The sequence below is a fragment of the Amblyomma maculatum genome, chromosome 6, assembly GCF_055883805.1.
Source record: "Amblyomma maculatum isolate TAMU_Amacu chromosome 6, ASM5588380v1, whole genome shotgun sequence".
NCBI lineage: Eukaryota > Metazoa > Arthropoda > Arachnida > Ixodida > Ixodidae > Amblyomma > Amblyomma maculatum.
Genome location: NC_139349.1, coordinates 109,144,254 through 109,166,990, shown reverse-complemented (window position 1 = coordinate 109,166,990; position 22,737 = coordinate 109,144,254). Strand labels below are relative to the sequence as shown.

At 44.5% G+C, this 22,737-nt stretch overlaps 1 protein-coding gene across 1 annotated transcript; it reads right to left on the bottom strand.

The window, feature by feature from the left end:
- Positions 1–2,250: 2,250 nt before the first annotated feature.
- On the bottom strand, positions 2,251–18,938 carry LOC146186556 (glutamine synthetase-like). The gene is made up of 6 exons (XM_084607261.1): positions 18,615–18,938; positions 13,990–14,157; positions 11,270–11,419; positions 7,518–7,645; positions 6,828–7,030; positions 2,251–3,469 (listed from the first exon to the last, which is right to left on the bottom strand). The coding sequence occupies exons 1-6, from the start codon at positions 18,775–18,777 to the stop codon at positions 3,181–3,183; spliced, it is 1,101 nt and encodes a 366-aa protein (XP_084463387.1). The 5' UTR covers positions 18,778–18,938; the 3' UTR covers positions 2,251–3,180.
- Positions 18,939–22,737: the final 3,799 nt, after the last annotated feature.

Genomic DNA, 22,737 nt, shown 5'->3' with positions numbered 1-22,737 from the left:
TAAAGTAATTGTAATTGCAAGCAGTGAATTTCCTTGCCCATCGTCTACTCACAAAGGCCACCGCTTCAAGTTCACGCTTTTTGTAACAAGTGACTATTACTGCAATACGAGCTGCAATATCTGCTTGTATTGTTCATTGCAGTAAAATAAGCTATGAAACAGTGATACAGAAAGGTTAGCATCACTACCTGATTTAAAGAGGTAGGATAGCTGAATGCAAACGAAAAAATAACATGACTAAACAACGTACTCGAGCTGTCAGGCAGGCGGTGATGCAATTCAATAAAGCTTTCTGCTCCGAAGCCGGCGAGTGTTGCAAAGTTCCCGCAAAAATGCAAGGTTTCTGTTGCCAGCAATAGAAAACGAATTATGATTCCACCGTTACCTGTGATCCTTTGGCTATAGGCCCACGTACTGGAGCAACCACATGGTGACCTCCCGATCCCTGTTTCTCAGCACGGTTATGTGACCCCTTTCTTCGCACTGGGCACTTCACCCGCTCGAAACTATTTTCGGCGTCTGGAGTGTGGTCACTGCGCAGCGTGTCGTAAATCACGACATAGCCCACGTGTCCAGCTTCAGTTCCCACGGACAGCATGCTCAAAACTAGATACACTCACCGAGTGAGATGCCGTGGACCAGCAAGCGCGGCGGTTGTGAAGCAGTAATAACCCCTGCCTCAAAGCGACACTCAAACGATAGCAACCTGGCTACAACTATTGCTCACGCGGCACGCATCTGGAGCTCTAAAAATACCCGTATAGAGCTTCTTTCGTCAGCATAACGAGCACGACTGCCCAGCGAGCTGCTGCATAACTCGCTGATTCAATAGCTTGTCAGCGAGGCAATCTGTTTCGTGTTGGTGCCCTGACTGAGTGATTGCCGCGAGAGTCATCATCGCGGCGAAACTTGGGCGGTGAAAGGCAGGTTTCGGGTTTGCTTTGTGTTCCTGGTTCGCGTCTGCCATTGTGCTCCATGGATCTCAAGGGTAACCCAGTTTGGCAAGGTCAAGAGTGGAAACGGCAATGATGACCTAGGACGGGCTTTTACGGCCGTTATAATGCGCTCCGCCTGTGTTTGTTGAAGACCCGTCTGGAGTATGAGGGTTGCGCGAGCGCCTTCTGGATCGGTCATGGTCTCGGAAGATACAGCGCCGCCTAGTTCCACGCTATAAGCCCTAGAGCTTTCACAGCCTAATAAGATACTGGGAGGATTGATCGATTAGATTCGAGTATATTCTGGTCAAGAGGAGAAATGGGACAGTCAATATTGTTTTGAAGCCTGTGCCGTAAATCAACGTCGCCAAAGCTTGCAACTCAAAGTACGTTTGTGACGTCTATAACAGAGGCTATAGCGACAAATCTTTTTGTTAGAGCTATGAGCTCACTAAACAGATGTGTACATGCCCAACGGCTGCTTTTCAAGCAGGTGCTCAAAGCGATATAAACAATGTTATATCCTTTCTGTCCCTGTCAATTTGTTTCTTCTAGTTTCTCCCTGATCCCGAAAATTCTGCCGTACTACAGACGCTTCATGAGGTGCCAATATTGCTCGGTCATAGGACGCATCTCAGACATCGTTGCCAGAAATCATCCACGAGAATGCCAATTAAGGTAGTGCCATGCGCGTTTAAAGCAAATGACAAGTCCAGCTTTCTCGGACATCCTTTAATTGTGATGCAATTGGGGGATGTTATACGAAAAATTTATTTTTTTATTGCTTTAAACCGGTATCTAGTTACTTATGGCAACTTGCGTATTTTATAATAATTAGAACAATAAATAGAGCGGCAATGGAAATAAAATGTATTGATCACAAGCTTTACTCCGCTAGAGAACTTCAACAGTGACCTTTGCTCGCGTGTTCACATAACTCGTGCGTGCCTCTCGGTCTTGTTATTTCTACGGCAGCCGATGCGCTGGCGGTTCTAAGAACAAAAAGCGGTGTTCCGCCTTTCAGCATGTTATGGCTTGGGGGGTTTAATGTCCCAAAGCGACTCAGGCTATGAGAGATGACGTAGTGGAGGGCTCCGGAAATTTCAATCACCTGAGGATCTTTAACGTGCACTGACATCGCACAGCACACGGGCGCCTAGCTTTTCGCCTCTATCGAAAAGTGGCCGCCGTAGCCGGGATTTGATCCCGTATCCTTGGGCACAGTAGTCGAGCGCCCTAACCACTGCACCACCATGACGGTGCTTCCCGTTCCGTATTTCGCAGTATATATATACTAGCTTGAGGGTTAGACAACTACGTTGTACAAATACAGATAAAAGTGTCAAAATATTTTATTTGACCTCCTCGTTTACTCCTTTCCTGCTTGCAAACACCATCATCATTATCAGCTGGACTATACCCACTGCAGAGCTTAAGCCTGTCCAGTATTCCTCCAATTTACCCGTTCCTAGGCTAACTGCGTCTACTAGACCCCTGCACGTGCGAACTTTTTAACCTCATCCGCTCACCTGACTTTCTTCGCCCCCTGCTACGCTATGCTTCCCTTCGTAACCAATTTGTTGCCCTTAGCGACCACCGGTTATCCTTCGTACTACATGTCCTGCTCATGTGAATTTTTTATTGATTTCCACGAGAATATAATTAACTCGAGTTTTCTGATCCACTCTGCGTGCTTCTTATCTCTAAACTACACCTATGGTTTGTCGTCCTACAGCTTTCTGTGTTCTCATAAGGCTCGTCTACTCCCTGATTTCGCAGTGCCTGCATCACTGCCGAGATTTCGACTAAGTCAAATGCTTTTTCGTAATCAATGAATGCTATGTATAAGGGCTGGTTGCATTCCGAGAATTTTTCTATGACTTCTTTGGTAGTATGGATATGGTTGATAGTAGAGTACCCTTTCCAAAAACCGGCTTGATCTTTTGTTCGATTTCAGCCTAAGGTTCTCCTAATTCTACTAGCGGTTACCTTGGTAAATACTTTATATGTAACAGACAGTTGGCTCAGAAACAAGGATTTACTGATGCGATCGCAAGTTATTTCTACTTTTCTTCGTGTCTGTCTTTTGGATTTTAGTTACGAAGCGCACCTTTACAGCACACTCCACTAACAAAGGATGTTCTGTCACGTCCAGCATCAGTGCATTGCTTTTGTAGCCTCCCGCTCACGCATGTATTCGGGTTAGTCTGTGGACACTGAAGCCCCGCAACAGCGCTGTCGAGAATCAGTTCTCTAAAACTAGTGTCTGGACGAGAGCTTGCATTGCCCGGTATGGCTCGACGTTTGCGCCAGGCCTGCGGTCTTCAATGTATCCTCTGCCGTCCAACTCCGTCTGCCTGGGCACGCGTACGCACACCATCTTGGAGCTGAAACCAGCGAGGAACTCGCGCCTGGGAGTCGCGTTAAGACCGCGCTGCAGCCTATCATCGTTTGACTGATCATTTCTGGGATCGTAGGCGGCAAGGTGTTGTTCGTGCCGGAGCTCGAGCTTATGCAAAGCTTTCTTGATCCACCTGAAAAAAAAAAGCGCGAAAAATAGTTACATCAGGAAACAACAGACGGGCGCCCTCACATCCGGGCTGAGGGCAATCAATAAATAAATCAATTAATTTGATAATTTAAGCAATCACTCAGTCAATCGACGAGTCGAACAATCTATCAGGCCAATGTAAGAGATCGCGATTCGCAAAACACGAAGTTAAATTAGTTATGCGAGAATTCACTATTCCTTTTTCCCCTTTAAAACAAATCTTTGTGCACAGACTGTTCTAAAGCTGTGAAAAACGGTACTATTCACCCTGCTCAACTGGGAGAGCGTCTACCACCCCATTAATATGAAGTGCACATTAAAGATCCCCAGGTGGTCGAAATGGCTCTATCGCCCTCTACTACCGGCTCCTGTTTCTCTCTTTCCACTTTCACTCCCTCCATCCTCCCTTGGTGCCCAGAGAAACAAGTTTTACAGATACTGCGCCCTTCTCTTCCTGTAGATTTCTACTCCGAATGGAGCAGAAATCAAATGCGGATTCATAGCTGAGGATAGGGTGCCATTAGGCTCCTGCTTAGAAACATTTAAAGCAGACGAGTAAGGAGGTGGGGTAAATACTGCACCATAGGGATGTGTTTAGGCGGTTCCTTCGGTATTGGCTACGATTTAAATGCAGTCTACAGCGATCAGTCAGTGAAAGTAATCTGGTTCCCTGAAATTCTTGTATGACACACTACCGAGTGAAATCGCGCTTTTTTTTTTTTGCCAATTATCAGCCTAAATGACTATGATTCTCGTTGATTCCTATATCTATTAACTTTTTTTTTATTTAAATCTAGGCCGGTACGGTGATCCGTTGCCTACGTTTACCATTGGGGGACTAATAAACCACCGTGCAAGGAGCATGAATAGCGTTCTTCTGCTGGCACGACGACATGTGATCACAGTGGGCAACGTATGAACTCTTTAAGACGGGAAAATAAATTTCATAGCGTGACCTTCGGCTTTTAAAACGGCGCAATGTTTTCCAACATCCACTGCTTTTCTAGCAAGAACAGCGCCATAATCCCCCTAGCGGCACAAGATCGACGCTAGCGCCGTGCGCTACAGACCCAGTAGCTGTATGAGTGCTCGGAGCTACGGACTTCTTAGCCGTACTTGTCACCTTCTTCACCATGCATAAAATAAAGTTAGTTAAAACGGCAGCACCACACTGCATGTTACAAAATGGAGCAGGCTTGTAAGAAAGAAGCTCGTAGTGATGAAACAGAATAAAAGGGTCCAGGTTACCGCTGCAGCTCGGCTCTCGATCACCGTTGTACCATCTGCTCCATGTTACCAACCTTGCCATATACTCTGAAGCATGAGCTGAGGAAAAGAGAACTTGCGCCCAACAAAGTCGGAACTTCAAGGCACCTGGAATTTTACAGATCCTCAGCTCTCAGAACCTTAACCACGACACCTACGGCATATTGGATCCCTCCGTCATCGACATCAGCCCCGGAGAGTCCACCACTTGATCTCACAACCAAAGTTCACCTGCAGAAACATGCCTCACCAACCTGCATGTCTAGCTTTCCTGGACGTACATATTTTAATCGCGAGGCAACAGCAGATTACTAAAGACACGTATTTATGCATACTGCTAGAAATGGTCTAAGCTTCTGATGCGAAGCCGCAGCTTGCTTGTGAGGTTCGTCCTGCACTCACAACGAGTAATTAAGAATGTCAGTGAAAACCAATGAGGTGCAGTTTACAAATAAACATAAAAATCTGCAATACTATAGAAGGAGTATCTGCGAATACATTTAATGTTATGGTGCAGTTGTACAATATTACAAATAATTACTTTTACAAACTGTTTCACAGAATATGTCCAAAATTTTCCGGCATGATGAAACCAACGCTATCACAGTGCCAATAACAAGAACAATTAAAAACTTGTTTGAATCGGCGCACCCACATGCGTCTCCTTCTGGAATGGGTCTCCGGTCATACGGCCACAGAGAGGTGTCCTGTTGCTACACTTCCTTGAGTACGTTGTAAAACAAGCCTATTTCTCGACACCCCTGACTTTTCCCCTCGGTCAGAATATTACACTCCCTAATTATAGCAATCCATGCGAACCCTAAGAAATTAAGAAACGAAAAGCGGCGCCATTCTCATTGCTTTCCTCCTTCCATTCATAGATGGTACATTGAGTTCGTTCTATGAGTTACTTAACAAGGCAGTGCTATCGGCGAATCAGCGATTGCAAAGGTATTCGCCATTAAGTCTTATCCCCGACTGTTCTTAATCCAGGTCTCCGAATACCTCTTATGAACACGCAGTGAATGGCATACCAGAGTACCTATAGCAATAGCATGTATACTTCGAGTGTCCGAATCGCTACTTGTTGTGCTGATCATTTCCGGCCATGTTAAGCATTACTTTGGTTTTCTGTATGTTCATTGTTAGACCGATCCTTCTGATCTGCCTGTCAATGTCATCGATCATGCTTTGCAAATCGTCCCCTTAGTTGCTGAGATAGGCAATACATCCACGAATATTTTATTATGAATGTATTGTCCATCGACTCTAATCCCCGACTATTTCCAACCGAGATCTCTGAATATCTCCTCCTTCATCTCTAAGCACGCGTTTATAGCATTGGAGGGATTACGTCTCCATGTCTGACACTCTACTATTGGGACTTTATAAGTGTCGTTATGAAGGACAACGCTGGCTTTGCAGCCGATATAGATGTCTGGCAGTATATTTACGCGTGACTCTTCTACAACCATGTTCCTTAATTTCCGCACGACTGCTGAGGATTTGACTGAGCCAAATGCTTCGTCGTAATATATGAAGGCTGTAGGCTGTGTGCGGCCAGTTACTGCTATTATAGTCACCTAAATTCCAAGTCACACACGGGTCAAGTAACGATTGCATATTACCCTAATCTCCAGCCTCCACCTGATCGCTTGAACAGTTGCCCGAACCGACGAACAATACTATGGTTTTCTGTCTCACTCTCGCAAACGAATACGCGCACGAAGCGAACAATGCCAAGTCGCTTAACGTGCGAAGCGTGTTGCTTCCGAGAAATTGACAGCAGTAAGAGATCGAGAACTGGCAGCCACGGCACGCAGTATGAAGAGGGCGTCGTGCGTCTAGATAGCGGGTCATTTCGATGTTGCCAAAAGGATATGCGGAGAAGGGGGAAGTTGTTGATAATACATCTCTGTCACCGCAACAGCCGAAAGAAAACCGGCAATTTTTAGATGTTCTTGAAAATCCGCTTCGTCCGAGCAGGTTTGTAACCAGCAATCACCTGACAGCAGGCTAGTGAAGTGACGCGCAAATGACCGCTACTTTGCAGTGCGTTCTTATGTAAGTCTTACTCGAGGCCGCCTTCACAGCGCGATGTCTTGGTGCTGAAGTTGATGTGACCCGAGCCGCCAGGCAGAGGGTCGATCTTGAAGGGCACCGGCTCGAGGCTGATCGTCACGTCGAAGTCTTCGGCCACTCGCTGAAGGATATACCGGGAGATCCAAAGATGGTCGCCCGCTTCGACCCCTGGCAGTGGGCCAATCTGGTATTCCCACTAGAAAAAAGACAAGTCCCAAACAGAATGACCTCCACGCCAGCTATGGCTGACAAAACGAGATATCATATTATTCACATAATTTTAAACTCTCTCCAAAGTCTCAGGCATAGGGCACAACAAGAAGAATTGTGAGTTAGGTGGGTCATGAGAGAGTTAGGGTGGATCATCATAAATCACGCAGCCTCGTGAGGTAAGCCTAAACCTGTTCATGAACTATATCTCGGCGAGTACTGGTTATCTTTCCAATTATTCTCGTCTGAAGTGATCTTTATGTAAAATAGCCATTAATTCTCTTCTTAATTAGCAAGAACGTAAAATGCTGCGTTACCCCATTATTTTATTTTCTTTTTTTTTTTTTGGTTCCAGACTGCTAGCTTCTTTCGTAAGTATATCCAGATTATAGCATCTAAGCTCCCCTTAGCCCATCAGCTGAAGGGAAAGAAGTTATTTGAGGTCTCTTGTATTCCTTAATTACCCTTATTACCTGTGAGAGGAAAGCTTCAGGGTTCGAACCGTAAAGCTTGACGCCGGCGTAGGCACAGGCTTTGATGTGAGCATCGGCTATCATGCGGCCGGCGATGTTGTCTGGTCCCACGGCATAGAAGTAGTCTCCTGAAAGGTACAGAATGCAACGTTAAAGAGAGGCAATGATTCCAAACAAGGTAGAAAGAAAAGCCTACATTAAGGAAAACATTATATAGAATCCGAAACCAAGCGTATCCTGTCGTTTCCGACTTCCTCGGTATTTTATGCGAATGCATTAGGAGAGCTACGAACGCGCAAAATGTACGATGTGTGTTTAAAGCCTTTAGTTTGCCTATATGAACCTACCACATTTGGCATACGGCTATCCACCTACCACCCGGCAGATTAAAAAAAAATCTCCCCCTTACTGTAAGAAGGGAGGGAAGATTTTGCTCCCTGAACTAAATGGTAGAGGTGACATAGAGGAACGACGAAAGTCCAGGTTTATAAATAAAAACTACGATGCACCAAAAGATTTGAATACAATGAAACGCTCGAATACAATGACTCGGATATAACGAAAGTCCTTCATGCATTCCTCATCACTGCATAAGCGGAGTCGAAAAGGTGCATGCTTCCATATTTCCTCCGCAGCAATCAAACTGGTGGCCCCTGAATTTGATTTTTTTTTCTTTTCGCCAGGCAGTACGATGTCTTGTGGCAACAACGATCAGCCAATGAGGATAGACTCCACAACAAAAACACACTTCATTCGGCTGACTGCTTGCACTTTCCGGGTTTCAAGCGCATCTATTGACGCCGTCACAAAACCTCGATCCACGTTGCAAGTTTTCGACGCGTCTAGATAAGATATTTATTTCGGCCTGGCCACGCTAGCATTGAAAGCATGCCTTCAGATTATTTTTGTGTTTCCGAGTGTACGATGTAACGAATAAAAGGCATGGGATGGGGTTACTTAGCTTGATATAAGGATTGATAAAATTGATCCTAAGGGATGCAACTTAAGTCAAACTAAACGGGGCATGGTGTCTCATAAAAAATAGTCATTAGCTTCCTGGTCAAGCGACTCGACGGGCATCTCTGCAGGCTATATTAGCGAGATCCCCCTGTATCACTCAGGCCAGTTTTGTGACTGGCGTTCCACAGAACGCAATGACAATGACACACTAAACAATATATCATCCTTAAAGGTGTAACACTGTCCCCGGGCCAGCACCCTATGGGCAGAGCAGCACTGCTTCAGCGTTGGACATCCTTCGTTGTGCTCATTTGTTCGGCGTCGAAAAACGGATGCTATGTTTGGTTGAGGCAGCACAGAGCGGCAACCCTCACAGTGCTCAGGACACTGCTGCAGCGGTGAGGCGAAACGAAGAGGCGTCCGGGTGCTGTGCGATGTCAGCGCACGTTAAAGATCGCCAGGTGGTCGAAATTATTCCGTAGCCCTCCACTACGGCTCCTCTTTCTCTCTGTCCACTTTCGCTCCCACCTTCCTCCCTTCCCTTACGGCGCGGTTGAGGTGTCCACAGAAAACAAGTGAGAACGTTACCGCGCCTTTCCCTTCCTATAAATAAATCAGTTTTTTTTTTAACCGAATTTCTCTCTCTCGCTTTTTCTTATATGCCCCTCTTCCACATTACACCGCTCAGGGTAACCAACCGAAAAAACCTTGATTGTTAATTCCGCCGTGCCTTACTCCTGCCTTGCCACGTATGGTGTTAGCCCAGGGAAAGCGTTACACTTTAAAGGGCGACAAATTGTTTAGTCTGTGACGACAGGTGGCTAATCATCACCAGCAGCAGCTTGACTACGTCTGCTGTACAACAAAGGACTGTCCGACATGCCTCCAATTAGCTATTTCCTAGCTGTGCCAGCTATGTAAATTATATCATCGCAAACTTCCCAACCTCATCCGCACACATGGCCCCCTGACGCCGCTCTGCTACGCTCTTCTGTGTTCGCTATTTTCAATTTAGTTTAATTATTTGTTTTTTACAGCGACATAAAATACAATAACTGAATACAAAAGTTAGTGCAGCAAGAGGTGCCGAAGCGCATGGCTGCAGTGGGACCTCTCAAGACAAACTTACACAATGGAAAGCACGAGCGCAGGATAAGAGGCTGCATAGCAAATCATAATAATTAGCACGGGCTAAATAAATTGATGATTGAATGATATAAGTACCAGCAAACATAGTTTCATACAACAACTATACGTACTTAGGAATTGACGACAGGTGAAAGAAAAGAATTGAGAAGAGTAAACTGTAGCTATCATCCGCTTCCAAGTTGCTTCCTCGTAGTGATGCCTGCTTTGTCAGACAGCAGACACAGTCACGCCGCCATTAACATTCTCCACTCTTACTGGAAATCATGTCCACCCAAAATACCCCGATGTCGCGCGCACGCGCTGTGGGACTTCTCGCGCAGCCTCCAATCCCGCCAACAGAACATGACTCTCCCCCACAGTTACCGACCTCGATGTTTTCAAAAATGGCTCGCCCCACCAGAGGAGGCAACCGCGGTGGCATGTCTAAGATTATGGTGGGCCATATCAGCCAGATCCTCCCGAACGCATGAAAATTTTGCTCTCTTTTTTGGGTCCCTGGACACAAATATTTTGGGCCGCTTAATTTCATTTATTTTAATAGAGTTTGCTCACTCACTCAAACAGCAATTGAGCAATACGTCCTATCTGAAGGACAAGAAAGAAAAGAAATCACTAAAAGCGTTGGCTATTCCTGAAGCAAAGTGCAATCAACTCCGATCCTGCAAGTGTCCATCGGCTATCTTAGCCTCGAATTTCGCCCCCTGCCCACTCCGCTTTTTTCGTGATTTCGCCAAGGATATCTTAAATTCACGTTTATTTCTTGACATATTCTGCTTACTTTCGGAGTTTAGAACCATCATTTTCCTTTCCATATATCACTCACTGATGCGTCATCAGTTAAAGTTGAATACGTTTTGTCAGTCTCCACATGTCTGCCCCATAGTCGACTACGATTACGATTCATACTCAAAGTTCAATACTTTCTACTTGAGATGAAACTGAAACACAAAAACGTCTCTTCCGGTCTGATGACGTCACTTCTTTCCAGCCAATGAGCGAATTTTATCACTGACGGCACATTTTATTTTATCTGGTGGTGCTTCAAAGGACGTTAATATAATGCGTTTGTATTTAGAAGAATTTATGTGCCTTTTTTGGTGAATAGAAAGTATAGGATTGAATTATTAAATCGATGGAGATTGTCGGTTCGGTGATAAGTGTTGACACTCCGGTACATCAATAGTTCTTTATCATTTTTTTTTTTTAAGCGACCCCTGTCACTAGAGTGGCATGCTGCAAAACATGTAGAACCATATTTCCATATACGCGCAGTCGTATAAACTCCGTATCATACGAAGTCCGTACTATTTCTGTATCGTAAGAAATCTGTATGATTTCTGTATCATACGAAGTCCGTACGATTTCTGTATCATACATAGTTCCGTATTCCAATAATTGCGTGTGATCGGAAAATACGGATTCCATATATGCGGATTTTTTCAATAGGGACATTAAATATCTAAGGTTCTAACGTGAAGTACATAACTCGTAAACCATAGTTCACAGTTTCTTTCCTATGAGTACGTTGGAACAGATTGAGTGCTCCGGGGAAAGTGACGAAACTGCCAGGGCACGGGGAGTCTGGCCTGCTTAAAAAGAAATTATGAAAATTCATGCCAGTATAGGCGGAAAGGCAGACTCACGGCCACGTTTCAAAGCCTGCTTGTCTTCTGGCCAACCGATCGGCACTCCATTCCGCTCCAGTATCACGTACTCCTGCTCAATGCCGAACCAGGGATCCTCATCTTTGGCCGCTTCCATCGCCTTCTTGCAGGGACGGCGTGTGTTCGTCTCTGAAAAAAATACAGAACGCGTTAACTTCCCCGTGAAGGCGTTAGGAGTGCCACGGAAGCGAGAACAAGTCGCAGTACATCTGAAATCTCTGTCACCTATCGGAGGTGGTACACACAAGAACCACCTTTCACGATTTCCAGGTGGAAAAAATAAGAAAAAAAAAAACAGGAAATCTCCCCTTTTCCAACCTTCAAATCTCGGTTAGAACGAAAAACTCGGATACAGTATAGACACGGATATCACGAATGACTTGCATACAAAGGAAAACTGGGATATGCCGAAAGCCATTATGAAAGACTCATATGTGATGAAAATCTTTATTTAATGTGTTCCTGATCACTATAAGCGGAGTCGAAAAAACATATGATGTCGCATTTACTCCACATGAATGAAATTAATCGCCGTGAATATTTTCTAAAACCTCTTTTCAGAGCAAATACCCCTCCTCCGAACGCGCACGCAACCGTTTTCCAGTAAAAAAAAAAAAAAAAAAAAAAAACTACAAAACATTTTCTGTTGTTACGACAGAATTTCTGAGTAGTTTCTGACAGGAAACTTGTTGTGAAAACAGAAATTTCTGCAGTAACGTCTGAATTTTCTGTAGTTACAACAGAAAAGTACTATAGAAATACAGACCACAGAATCATACTACAGAAAGAAAACTAGAGAACTTCAGAAAAATCTCCCGTTAACGACAGAACTACAGAATACTTTCTCTTACATGTGACATGGTTCTGTATTTTTTTCGACTCGGTTTTTGGCACTTTCATTGGTTACTCTACTTCGAGTTAAAAAAAAAAAAAGGATATTTAGAGAGCGACTCAGGGCTTCCACGTACGATGTGAAACGAAGCTGATGAAAAGAGAAAGACCAAAGCAAGCCCAAGTATCATTCTAGAAATGCAACAAAAAGCGATGAAAAAGGAGTCACTAACATAGCAGAAGTCGTCCAAAAAAGGCCAGCAATTATAGAAGGCGCAAGGTAAATTTTTAATTTTCTTTTTGTAGGAGAACAAGTAGGATCAACATGCGAATATATAAGTATCCTAAAGCTAAATGCAAGAAATGGAAATCTGATAGGCACATAGATGCCTATAGTTGGAGTATGAGGGTGCCACCAAGGCATGAAACGCGTTCTGGGTGGTCGAATACATGAAAGGGAAAATGATAAGAGATAGTTTAGTCAATAAAGGCGTATGATAATAAATAACACTTGATTCACAGGAAACCAAAAACCCAATATCTTTCAAGCTTGCTCTGTGGACACACGAGCCCTGCCGTAAAGGGAGGAAGGTGGGAGTGAAAGTGGAAAGAGAGAAAGAGGAGCCGTAGCGGAGGGATATGGAGCAATTTCGATCACCTGGGGATCTTTAACATGCACTGACATCGCACAGCACACGGACGACTCTTCGTTTCGCCTCCATCGAAACGCAGCCGCCGGAGGTCGGGATCGAACCCGGGTACTCCGGCAGAGTAGTCGGGCATCTTAACCACTGCACCCTCGCGTTGAGGCGCAGGTGCATGATAAAGGGGCAATTGTGATCTTTTTCTCTTTTTCCGACTGTGCATCTTTGTGTACGTATGGCGTATAGCCAGGATATAAGAATGAGTACGTGAACGAGATAGAAATACGTTTTTACTGACGATTTTGAGTGAAACGCTAAAGAATAAATGCAACGGATAGAAAGAAAACCACATTCGTCCGTCCGTATACAACGCTGCTTGCCTGTCATTCGGCAGCGAGTGAACCTCGATTTCTGCTGCTGCAATCGTCGTGACCGTGTCATATATGCTGTTCCTACGTAGTTTACGTCTACTCATTTTATGTTTCATTCGTGCTGCCTTTCATGCACGTGTGCACAGGCTTGCATGCCAAGGCTGGTTGCGCATGACAAGCGCGCCAAAAAGCAGCTTGTTTCAGCCCATTTCACGTAGTCGCCGTTTTAGCCAATGTAACAATACTACTAGCTGCGGACTAACCAACGAAAGGCGACACAGCGCCTACGTCGCGCTTCGCCTTGTTTGCTCACTGTTCATCTCTGTTTTAGCAAATATTCGTTGGAGTGAACTTGCTATAGGAAGAGCCGAGTTATAGCATTCTATTTGCAAGTGAATTGCATTCGTGTGTATTGTGTGCGACAGCGCTGTGCTCTCACGAGAAAAACTTCCAAGCGAGTTGCGTTCACTGAGTGACTAAATGTGTACTCTGCATATCTCCAAACCGGTGCCAGCTCAGCTGAGCTGTTATGTATAGTTTGCTTTGTTTATAATGAGTTCGCGCTTAGAAGTTCCGGGCATTCTTCTCGCCTTCAGAGTGGCGCAATATTATCTCCCTGTCGCTAATGTTCCATTTCATCGCTGCTAAACTCTCTTGCTCGTAGTGTTCAGGTCTACTATCAAGGGTTTCCGTGACATTCTGTCCTCCGCAAAATTGCCGTCAAACTGGATGAAGCTTTTTATTTCAGGTCACCACGCACATGCAAATACGCTCAAAGCATTTAAAACAAATGACTTTGAGCCATGAATGGCAAAATTAGCGTTAAAGTGGCAATACAGTTCGATTTGGTTACCGTTGGGCTGATGGTCTGAGTTGAGAACCTCGCAGAGAACCAACTTGTTGCGACCTCCGAGAAAAGGGTCCCTGAATAGAGCGACAGGCGCCAGAAATAGCTCCGAGTCGACGTCTGCGTCTGGCCATTGAAAGGTGCCCATGCCGCAAAATGTAGACATCGGACACTCTAAATCAGAACAGAAAAAAAAAATGCATTGCAGTTTCAGCGAATGTGTCGTATCAGAGAGAGAGAGAAAAAAAAACTGCCTATATAGAAAACAGCACAACAGAGTAAATAAAAAAAAAAAAGGCAGTGCGAACTGAAACGAAATACCAGCTGTAAATCTGCACACTGTACGCGTTTTCTCCCATGGTTTATTCAGCGTTCACGGCTTCTGCATGTACGCGTTTTGCCAGCGTCTTGAAAGGAACATAAGCTCCTCCACGAGCCACCCCAACTTCCAAAACACACGCTTGTCGACATCTTCTTTCATCATATTGATTTCGTGCCCTTTTTCTTCCTAGAACACTATTCTCCGTAAACATACACATCAACGCTAAGCACTGCAAGTTGGGTGATGAACTATCCTCTTTTTCAATAAAGGGACACTTAGGAATGGCCTGCATCGACAGGATATCGCTTCTCGTCAGGAAGAGAACACCACTCCCACTGAGGACGAAGTTTTATTACGCGGGGATTCCGATCCCACGTTGCTTTGGGATCATGCACGCCTTACCACGCCACACTACATGCACCGCACTATATATATATCATATCATACCGCAACAAACCATACCATACCACACATGACCCCACATGTAGCTTTCGCCGCAGCCAATCATCCCGCGTGTCTAACTGCCACTCTTCCTCGCCGTGCACTCCCTGTCATCAGCATCTTTATCAGTTCCATCCGTGCGCAATTGATCCAAACGCATCGCTATCGCATCGTCCTCTTATGTTGCGTTGAAAATGAGAGACGGTTTAACCATATAAACTTGGCCCATACTCAGAAGTGTCTTTGCGCAATTCAAAAATTGAAATTAGAAATTCGAGCTGACATGTGTTCAAGGCTGGGGGCTTTGCGCGCCCCTAAAATAGAATTGGGCTACCCCGAAATTTGGGTGGCGCATCCAACAAATTAGGTCGCAGAAATCCTTAAATGTTGACCGAAAGTAGATATTCGGATGCTTTGTCACGACACTAAGTGGATGGAAAAGCCATTTTCTCAGTATCTTATTTACTGGACTTCCTTTGCCGTGTACAGCTGTCATTTGTCAAGCGTGTTCGAAAACAACACTGCTTCAACGGTATACAGATGTTGGGCTGGTCTTAGTAGTACGTAACGTTGGTAGCACGTTGATGGCTCAGAGAACTCGCTGGGCGACCTACACAACATTCCCTGCTGAGCTTTAACGGTTTAACTTGAAGTAGTTGAGGTAGTCATGATGAGCTAATACTATATAGTCTTAGTTGGGAAAGCCACATGTGAGATTCGAGTCTCATTTACGTTCTTATTTCTTTTGTTTTATTGAAGTAGTGAAGTCTAACTGAATGGAGCTTCAAATGCAATTTTTGACTGATTACGTGACCACATGGCCTTACACGGGAATAGCTGCCAAGTTTCTTGATGGGTCACTCTTCTTGAGGAAGGTGATAGAGCTCGGAAAGAAGAAAACAACACAAACATATACCGGAGACAGGAAACAATAACGCCAACACAGACGGACACCAATTAAACGACACAGGACAAGGCTAACATCCCCTTCATTCGCTGAGAAGCCAGCCAACATAAGAAATCAATAGGCAAGCGCGGAAAGAAAGACCACAGATCATCAACGACACTGTTAAAGATCAAACATTTCGGTTTTAATAATAGTAATAGAATTATCGCTTACAGACTATTTACCCCTCTTTTTTATGTAAAATGTTTCCAAAACTCATTGTCTGTACTTCAGTTTCTCTGCACCTGCCCAGAATCGTTATCTCCAGAAATCGCGGTTCACACTTTTTCAATTGATGGATTTTTCACGTCACGAAGGTTATTTCGCTCGGCGACACAAATGCATCCAGGGCAATGTGGCGCCAATTACGCCTCCTACATATTTTCACCATCGCGCGTGTTCTGCTGTAAGAAATCCACACAGCGCTCCTTTTGGCTCCTTCATAGACCTTCGCGCGAGTGTGTGCTATGTCATATGCCACCCCCCTGTGCAGCACTTATAAATTGATTCCCAGGCTTTTACCGCGAGAGCCGCTTTTCCCCTTAGTTCGCAATGCGTACCCTGAGCTGTGCAATCTACCGGGGTGCCGAGAACACGACTGGCGCTCCAGGTTTGTTTGCCACCTTTTCGACATTGGTGGCAATCCTGTGAACGTAAAGAATTACTTTCGGCTTCTCAGCTTTCTTTATTCGCTCACTCGGCTTTTGAAATGTGGAACACACAATTTTGCGTAAGAGATCGTCAGCAACGGCTGTGAGAACGGAGCATGGAAACCCTGCTGGAACAAACCGTTCCACTCGCCTCCATAGCGACAATATCTCATGAGAATGTACCAGAGAAAATGGCTTGAAATTGTGCATTTTACTGTTTCTGAATGACCTGGCGCGTAAGTCGCGTCTTCTGCGCTTTTTCAGTCTAAGCTTAAGATCTAAGAACCGCAAAGACCCCCCAAGAGAGGGTGAGTTATAAATAGACCCCACCCATTCTCTTAAAGTTGTTTAATACCATGCGTACAGCATCCGTGTAGGTCAAGTACTTTTTTTTTTTAATATATAAAACTCATCTACATATTTATGCACTTTCAGTACCCCCTTTCCGGCTAGACTATGTTCCAGGACGCAGCCAATAAAGGCTAAAAGTATATGTCACTAAGCGCCGGGACTATGTAGGAGTCAATGCAAATCCCCGTGTTCGACGATAAAATTCGTTTTGAAAAGAGACGTGTCACACTCAGGTAAAATTCGAGTCGTCCATAAAATTCTCTATTGACGCTCCAGGAGAGTTCTGGAAAATAACCGCACCGCTAACTTTTTATAGCGACCCTTGTGGTGCTTCGTACGCCACCGCGATGCAGCACTTCAAAAAATTTCCAAAAAACACAAACAAAAACACAAACACAAATAAACAGATACATCGAGTATTACTTCAAGCAAAAACTCCAATTTGGTTTTCAATAATCCTAGATAAAAGCACCGATAAATGAGAAAGTACTACGTGGAGATACATAGGGATTTTTCAAGTAACTGCAGGAAAACAATGCTCGCAATGGGGATTTTTAGCGCTTAAGAAAAAAAGCTTTCACTTTCGGCACGGGCAGCATGACTATGGTGCATTGCTAGTGCAACGTTTTTTGCATTTTATTACCTTGTTGTATAAAAGGTGTACGTGCCTGAAAAAAAAAAGAAAGAACTATACGCAGCACACTTGTGTTCACGTCTGTCCATTTCTTGTTAGAATATCGTGACATGCCTCGGAACGCACAACATTTTGCACATTTTCAACAAGATTTTTTTTTTTTTCCAATGGTACATTTCATACTAAAATACGCAAGAAAATGTTTCTCATCCCACGTCATAAAGAGCTCGATTTTAATCAACCGCAGGAGGAATGAACAGCTTTTCTATTTACAATGCACAATCAATTGTTTAATTGATTATATTGCCGAGAGAGCCACTAATGTTCAATCGCTTAAATTATCGAAACCTTAAGGAACATAAAACAGCACCCACAACTCCAAAAATTCAGCCATTACTATGCGAATTCTTAACGCAGTGAAAACTGCTCTCTCGCTAGTTCATGAAAGCCACATAAGAACCAAATATCACTTGTTATTTTTTTTTTTTTCACATGAATTCTCGCCTCTTTCACTTATCACATTAGAATATCGCAGTACCCTGGTTAAAAGCAGATTTGTCTTGTTTACCGCAAAAATTATATTTAGTGTAGAAAAGCCCTCGAATCTTTTCAAAAGCATGTACATTCAAATAGGCCGCAGCCACAGGAAGAAGTCGGGTTAACGAATCGCAATAAATGAAAATCAGTAGGTCTGCCAAATAAAAAAATCAATACACAGAACATAGCTAACCCTTCTTAGTTAAGCACATAACTAAGAGTTAAACTCTACCTTGCAACTGCCGTCTTATATAACTTGAGAGACTTGACTGAGCAGCAAATTGTTTCAGCATTTCTATACGTGGAGGACAACACTGAGAGCCATGAACGGAAAATGGTAAGTGTAACGTTAAGAAATAAAAAAACATGCACAGTGAGTCAGAACAATGACTCGGGTTAGTGACATCCTACTGTAAATCAAGAAGAAGAAATTGACATGGGCAGGGCACGTATTGCGAAAAGAGGATAAGCGATGGTTCCTAACAATAACAAATTGAATTCCAAGGAAGGGAAATCATAGCAGGGAGCAGCAGAAAGTTAGGTGGGCGGATGAGGTTAAGAAGTTCGCAGGGGTCAAGTGGCTGCAGCTAGCACAGGACCTGGTTAGTTGGAGGAATACGGGAGAGGCCTTCATCCTGCAGTGGGCATAATCCGGCTGATGCATGCTGATGGTGATACGGTGAAGCTGAAGGCATGAATGCAAACTGCACTATATGGGTATCACAGATCTGTACTATGACAAAATCCTACCTTCGGGTGTTTTCGGTTCGTAACTCAACACCCTCATCTTCGATCGCAGGTTCTCCAGTAAGCCGTCGACGAAAATGTACGTGCAAAAAACTTGGTCGTCGGGTTGGTCGAGTTTCAGGTATTTTTTGAAGACTTGCTGCCGCGCAGTTGCCATCGTCGACATTTGTTCCCACTTAATAGTACACAGAGAAACTTTGTAGCCAGCGACTATACTTGCTGCTATAACACGTGGAGCTTCCTGTGCGACTCGCTACATGGGCGCGAAATAAATGTGGATATCAGCGACAGGGATAAATTATATACCGAACAAAGCAGCAAGCTTCGGCGACGTTTTAATCGCAGAGATTGAGCATTCAACGTTTTTAAAACAGCTGCGGTACACAGGCATCCCGACGTCACAGGTTCAGACACCTGGGGCGTATACGATAGCAGCTACAAAGAACATTCTTGCTTAGTTTGCGAAGTTGTATTGCTTCGCGACTTGTTTTTGTCTGTGTCATACGCTTGAGAATACAAGCCATATCTGAGCGTATATATCTTCAGGAAAAATAGATACAGCAGCTCAGGTAATAGATAAGGGCTACAGTGAGAGGACGGGACCAGCGCTATACTATGATATCGATGTTCAGATTCCTCCTTATCGGTTGCTGTCTTTTTTTGTTTTGTTTTGTTTTAGCGTCAAGGGCCTCGTGTCGCAGAAAAGCCGGTATCAGCGTGCTGTATTTGCTTCTTCCGAGAATTTTGTCACTGGACCGAGAGTAAACCTCCCCCGAAACTCAGTTGTCTGGGCTGCGATGTTTTCCTCCCGCGAACCGCTTAAATGCTTGGCGTAACATGCCGCACGTATAAGTTCCCGAAGTAGCCTCACATGAGGGACACTTCTCAGAGCGGATTGACCGATTGAATTCTTTATTAATTTATTGACCGACTTATTGATTGCAAAAAAAAAAAATGCAGGTGGGAAGGAATGCCTTGCATATTCGTGTATTGTGGTCAAATGATTGTTTAAAAAGATCGGACAGTGGATGTTCGCGACGAGCAGGAAAACATGGGAAGGGAAGGTGACACAAGGCTCGTGTCATTCAGTTACATTTCTCTTACATCAGGCTTTTTGACGAGACCCTGACAAGTCGGTTACGAAATTCTCCGATTAGTCGATACGTTGACGACGTCACGTGGTACCACCTGAGCTCTGTGATCAGGTCACGTGATTTTGTGACCTTATCGCCGAGCGTTGATTGGTCTAGACGTTGATGACGTCACGAGGTTGCGCGACCGCTCACGACCAAGCAAGAGTTTTTTGGCACACATGGGTAATGATGTGGTGTGACTACAACGCTAATGATGTTGTACTAAAACCAGTTCGTAATCGCCAAAAAAGAATACGAAAACGGGGCAGATATTGGGCCGCGATCCCAAGACGGATGACGCCATGCGCACATGTTATAGGTTTGGTTTGGTTTGTGGGGTTTAACGTCCCAAAGCAACTCAGGCTATGAGAGACGCCGTAGTGGAGGACTCCGGAAATTTCGACCACCTGGGGTTCTTTAACGTGCACTGACATCGCACAGCACACGGGCGCTAAGAACAATTCTTGTATACGTTGAGCGGCCGAAATAGCAGTTGCAGATAAGGACGGGTGCCATGAAATGTATGAAGTTACAAAAAAAAAATCACGCATTCTTCCATGTAATTTTAGAGGACGGGTAATGATTCATGTGCAACGCAACGCCAAATAGCGGAGCAGCCTTTAAAAGTCATACCAGTTGACTCAGTCTCCTTTGAAGCAAGATGGATCATGGTTGAGCGTTTTCACGAAAACTAAACTTCCTGTATGATGCTATGGAACTCTGAAGTGAAATCCCTGTCTAACTTTGAAACTTGAGAAATTGGTTAAACTTCATAAGTTCCGTGGACAGCTGCAACGTTGACATGGGACATGTGAGGCGCACGTGTAAGCTCGTCCGATACCGAGACATAAGTTCGGGGAACGGACTGGCGGCATTCCTATAGTCTCATTATGCCAACCAGGGCTTCGATCCAGGCGAGGCTGCTCTAAATTTCTTTTAAGGCGACAACTTCAAAGATCCCTTGTCGCAGAAAACCCGGTGCCGACGTAGGCTTTGAGCGAAAGGTCCTGATTGGTCGATATGATCATGGCGTGAAGGTAATATGACTCCACGAGGAATTAAAACATCTAATAAGGCTCACGCTGAACGTGACGTCACGCCTGGAATGAAAGCGATTAAGTGCAATATATCCACTTAGCAATCCACGCAGGGCGTAGCTTATGACTATGCGTAATCACACTATGTGTAATTAGAGAGATAACAATTATGGCATTGGTAATTGAGTGAACAGCAAATTATACGTTGGCGTTGGACATCTGCTTTGCTTTACGTGGTGTAGTGTCGCTGACATGCCGCGGCCACTGAAACCCGACAGATAGCTTTATTTTTTTTTTTTTTCAGTGCGCTGTAACTGTGTCCAGTTACGACGTAACTTTGTGGGTTCAGATTTTGTGAAGGCGAACGCCTCTATATATATTGCACGTGTCTAACTTTTTAGTAACGAAGCACCCACTATATGCTGCTGTCGCGTTGTGACGCAACCAAAAGCGACATTGAAGGGAGATAGCAAGCCAAGCAAGACGGATAGTTTGTTCTTCTGGAACACTGCAGGAAGGGTGGCTTCATTGCAGAGAAAATCAACGATGAATGCCTCGAAACCCTTCTACACCGAAAGCATCTACGAAATAGGTGAAGTTATTGAGCTCAGCCGTAAACAGCACAACGACCTGGTGATTGCGCTCATACACGTATACATTCAGCAGCAATGACAATTATGAGTGGCCGTCGGGGCATATCTGTTGTCATGAAATTTTCTCGGGCACGTTGAGAGGTCTTCAAAAGAGCGAGTAGCAGTCGCGCTCACTGTATTTCATTCAACAACGGATATAACGGAACGATTGGACAGTCATTGATCATCACACGGCCAATTGTCCAATTGTATTGGCGGTTATCGCACGTTTGTTCACTACCTACGCAGTAAGTATATGTTTGCGGGTATTCCGCATGACTGACTCTGCTGCTGTCGTTAGTTCCTACGTCGGTGAATTGAAACCTGTGGTTTATAGGCAGAAATGAATCAGAGCAGTTTACGATTAACTGTATCCTGCCGTCTTCCGGCTGCGTCGGTCCTCAGGGAATGCAGGCACAATCCAGACAATGACGCATCAGCTGACAATAATTTTCTCACCGAAAGCCTCGTGTAGTGCATGTGGGGTTACCAGTGCTGGAAGGGGCTGTTTAACAGGCACTACAAGAGGTGATGCTGCATGCGTGTGGTATTTCTCAGATAATCTTCGCCATATCTAAAAGTATAATTACCTTTTTGCTGCTCAAAAACATGAGGGAGGCCATTCATCGCTTCGCGATTCGTACGTTGACGACGTTATATATATGCACGTGTCTGCATATGCGTATACTAGACCAAAAATTTGACTACTACATTTTGGTACCTCATCAAGCATGCACTCTATAAAAAGTAGGCCTATATAAACAATTGGAAAGGCTCAGGTGAGACCGAAACCGCTTCACCGACCGCCTGGCGAGAATATCAGAGCGTAAATGCCGTTGAGAACTTGTGCTCCTGAACATGCTTATTGCACCAACACACGGAAAAGGATACAGCGAAAGTGTTTCCGTCATAGCCTTTATTTCCGTCATCGGACTGGCGCTATTTTAAATATCAGAGTTCGAATTCTTGACCACATTCTCCGCTTTGCTCTATTGATGTTGTTCACTAAGAGGGTCAAAACAGTGTCCCTTGAGAGCTCTCATGTGTTTGTGTCACTCATGGCTTCTGCTGGAATCCGCAAGGGAAAGTGCCACTGGCACTTCATTTTACGTAATATTCTTGCTTGGAAAAGCTTTTCTTTTTTATTTTTCTGGCAAAAATGCTTTGTTCTCATTTCACGCTAACCTTCCAGTCGAACTTGACTTAAAATTTCCCTTCAGTGTCCTCCTAATTTTTTATACGGATGGAGGGCAAAAACACCACGGCGAGCGCACATAAAAAGAAAACTTGCCTCACAGCATTTCTCTGCAACAGATCCGTGCTG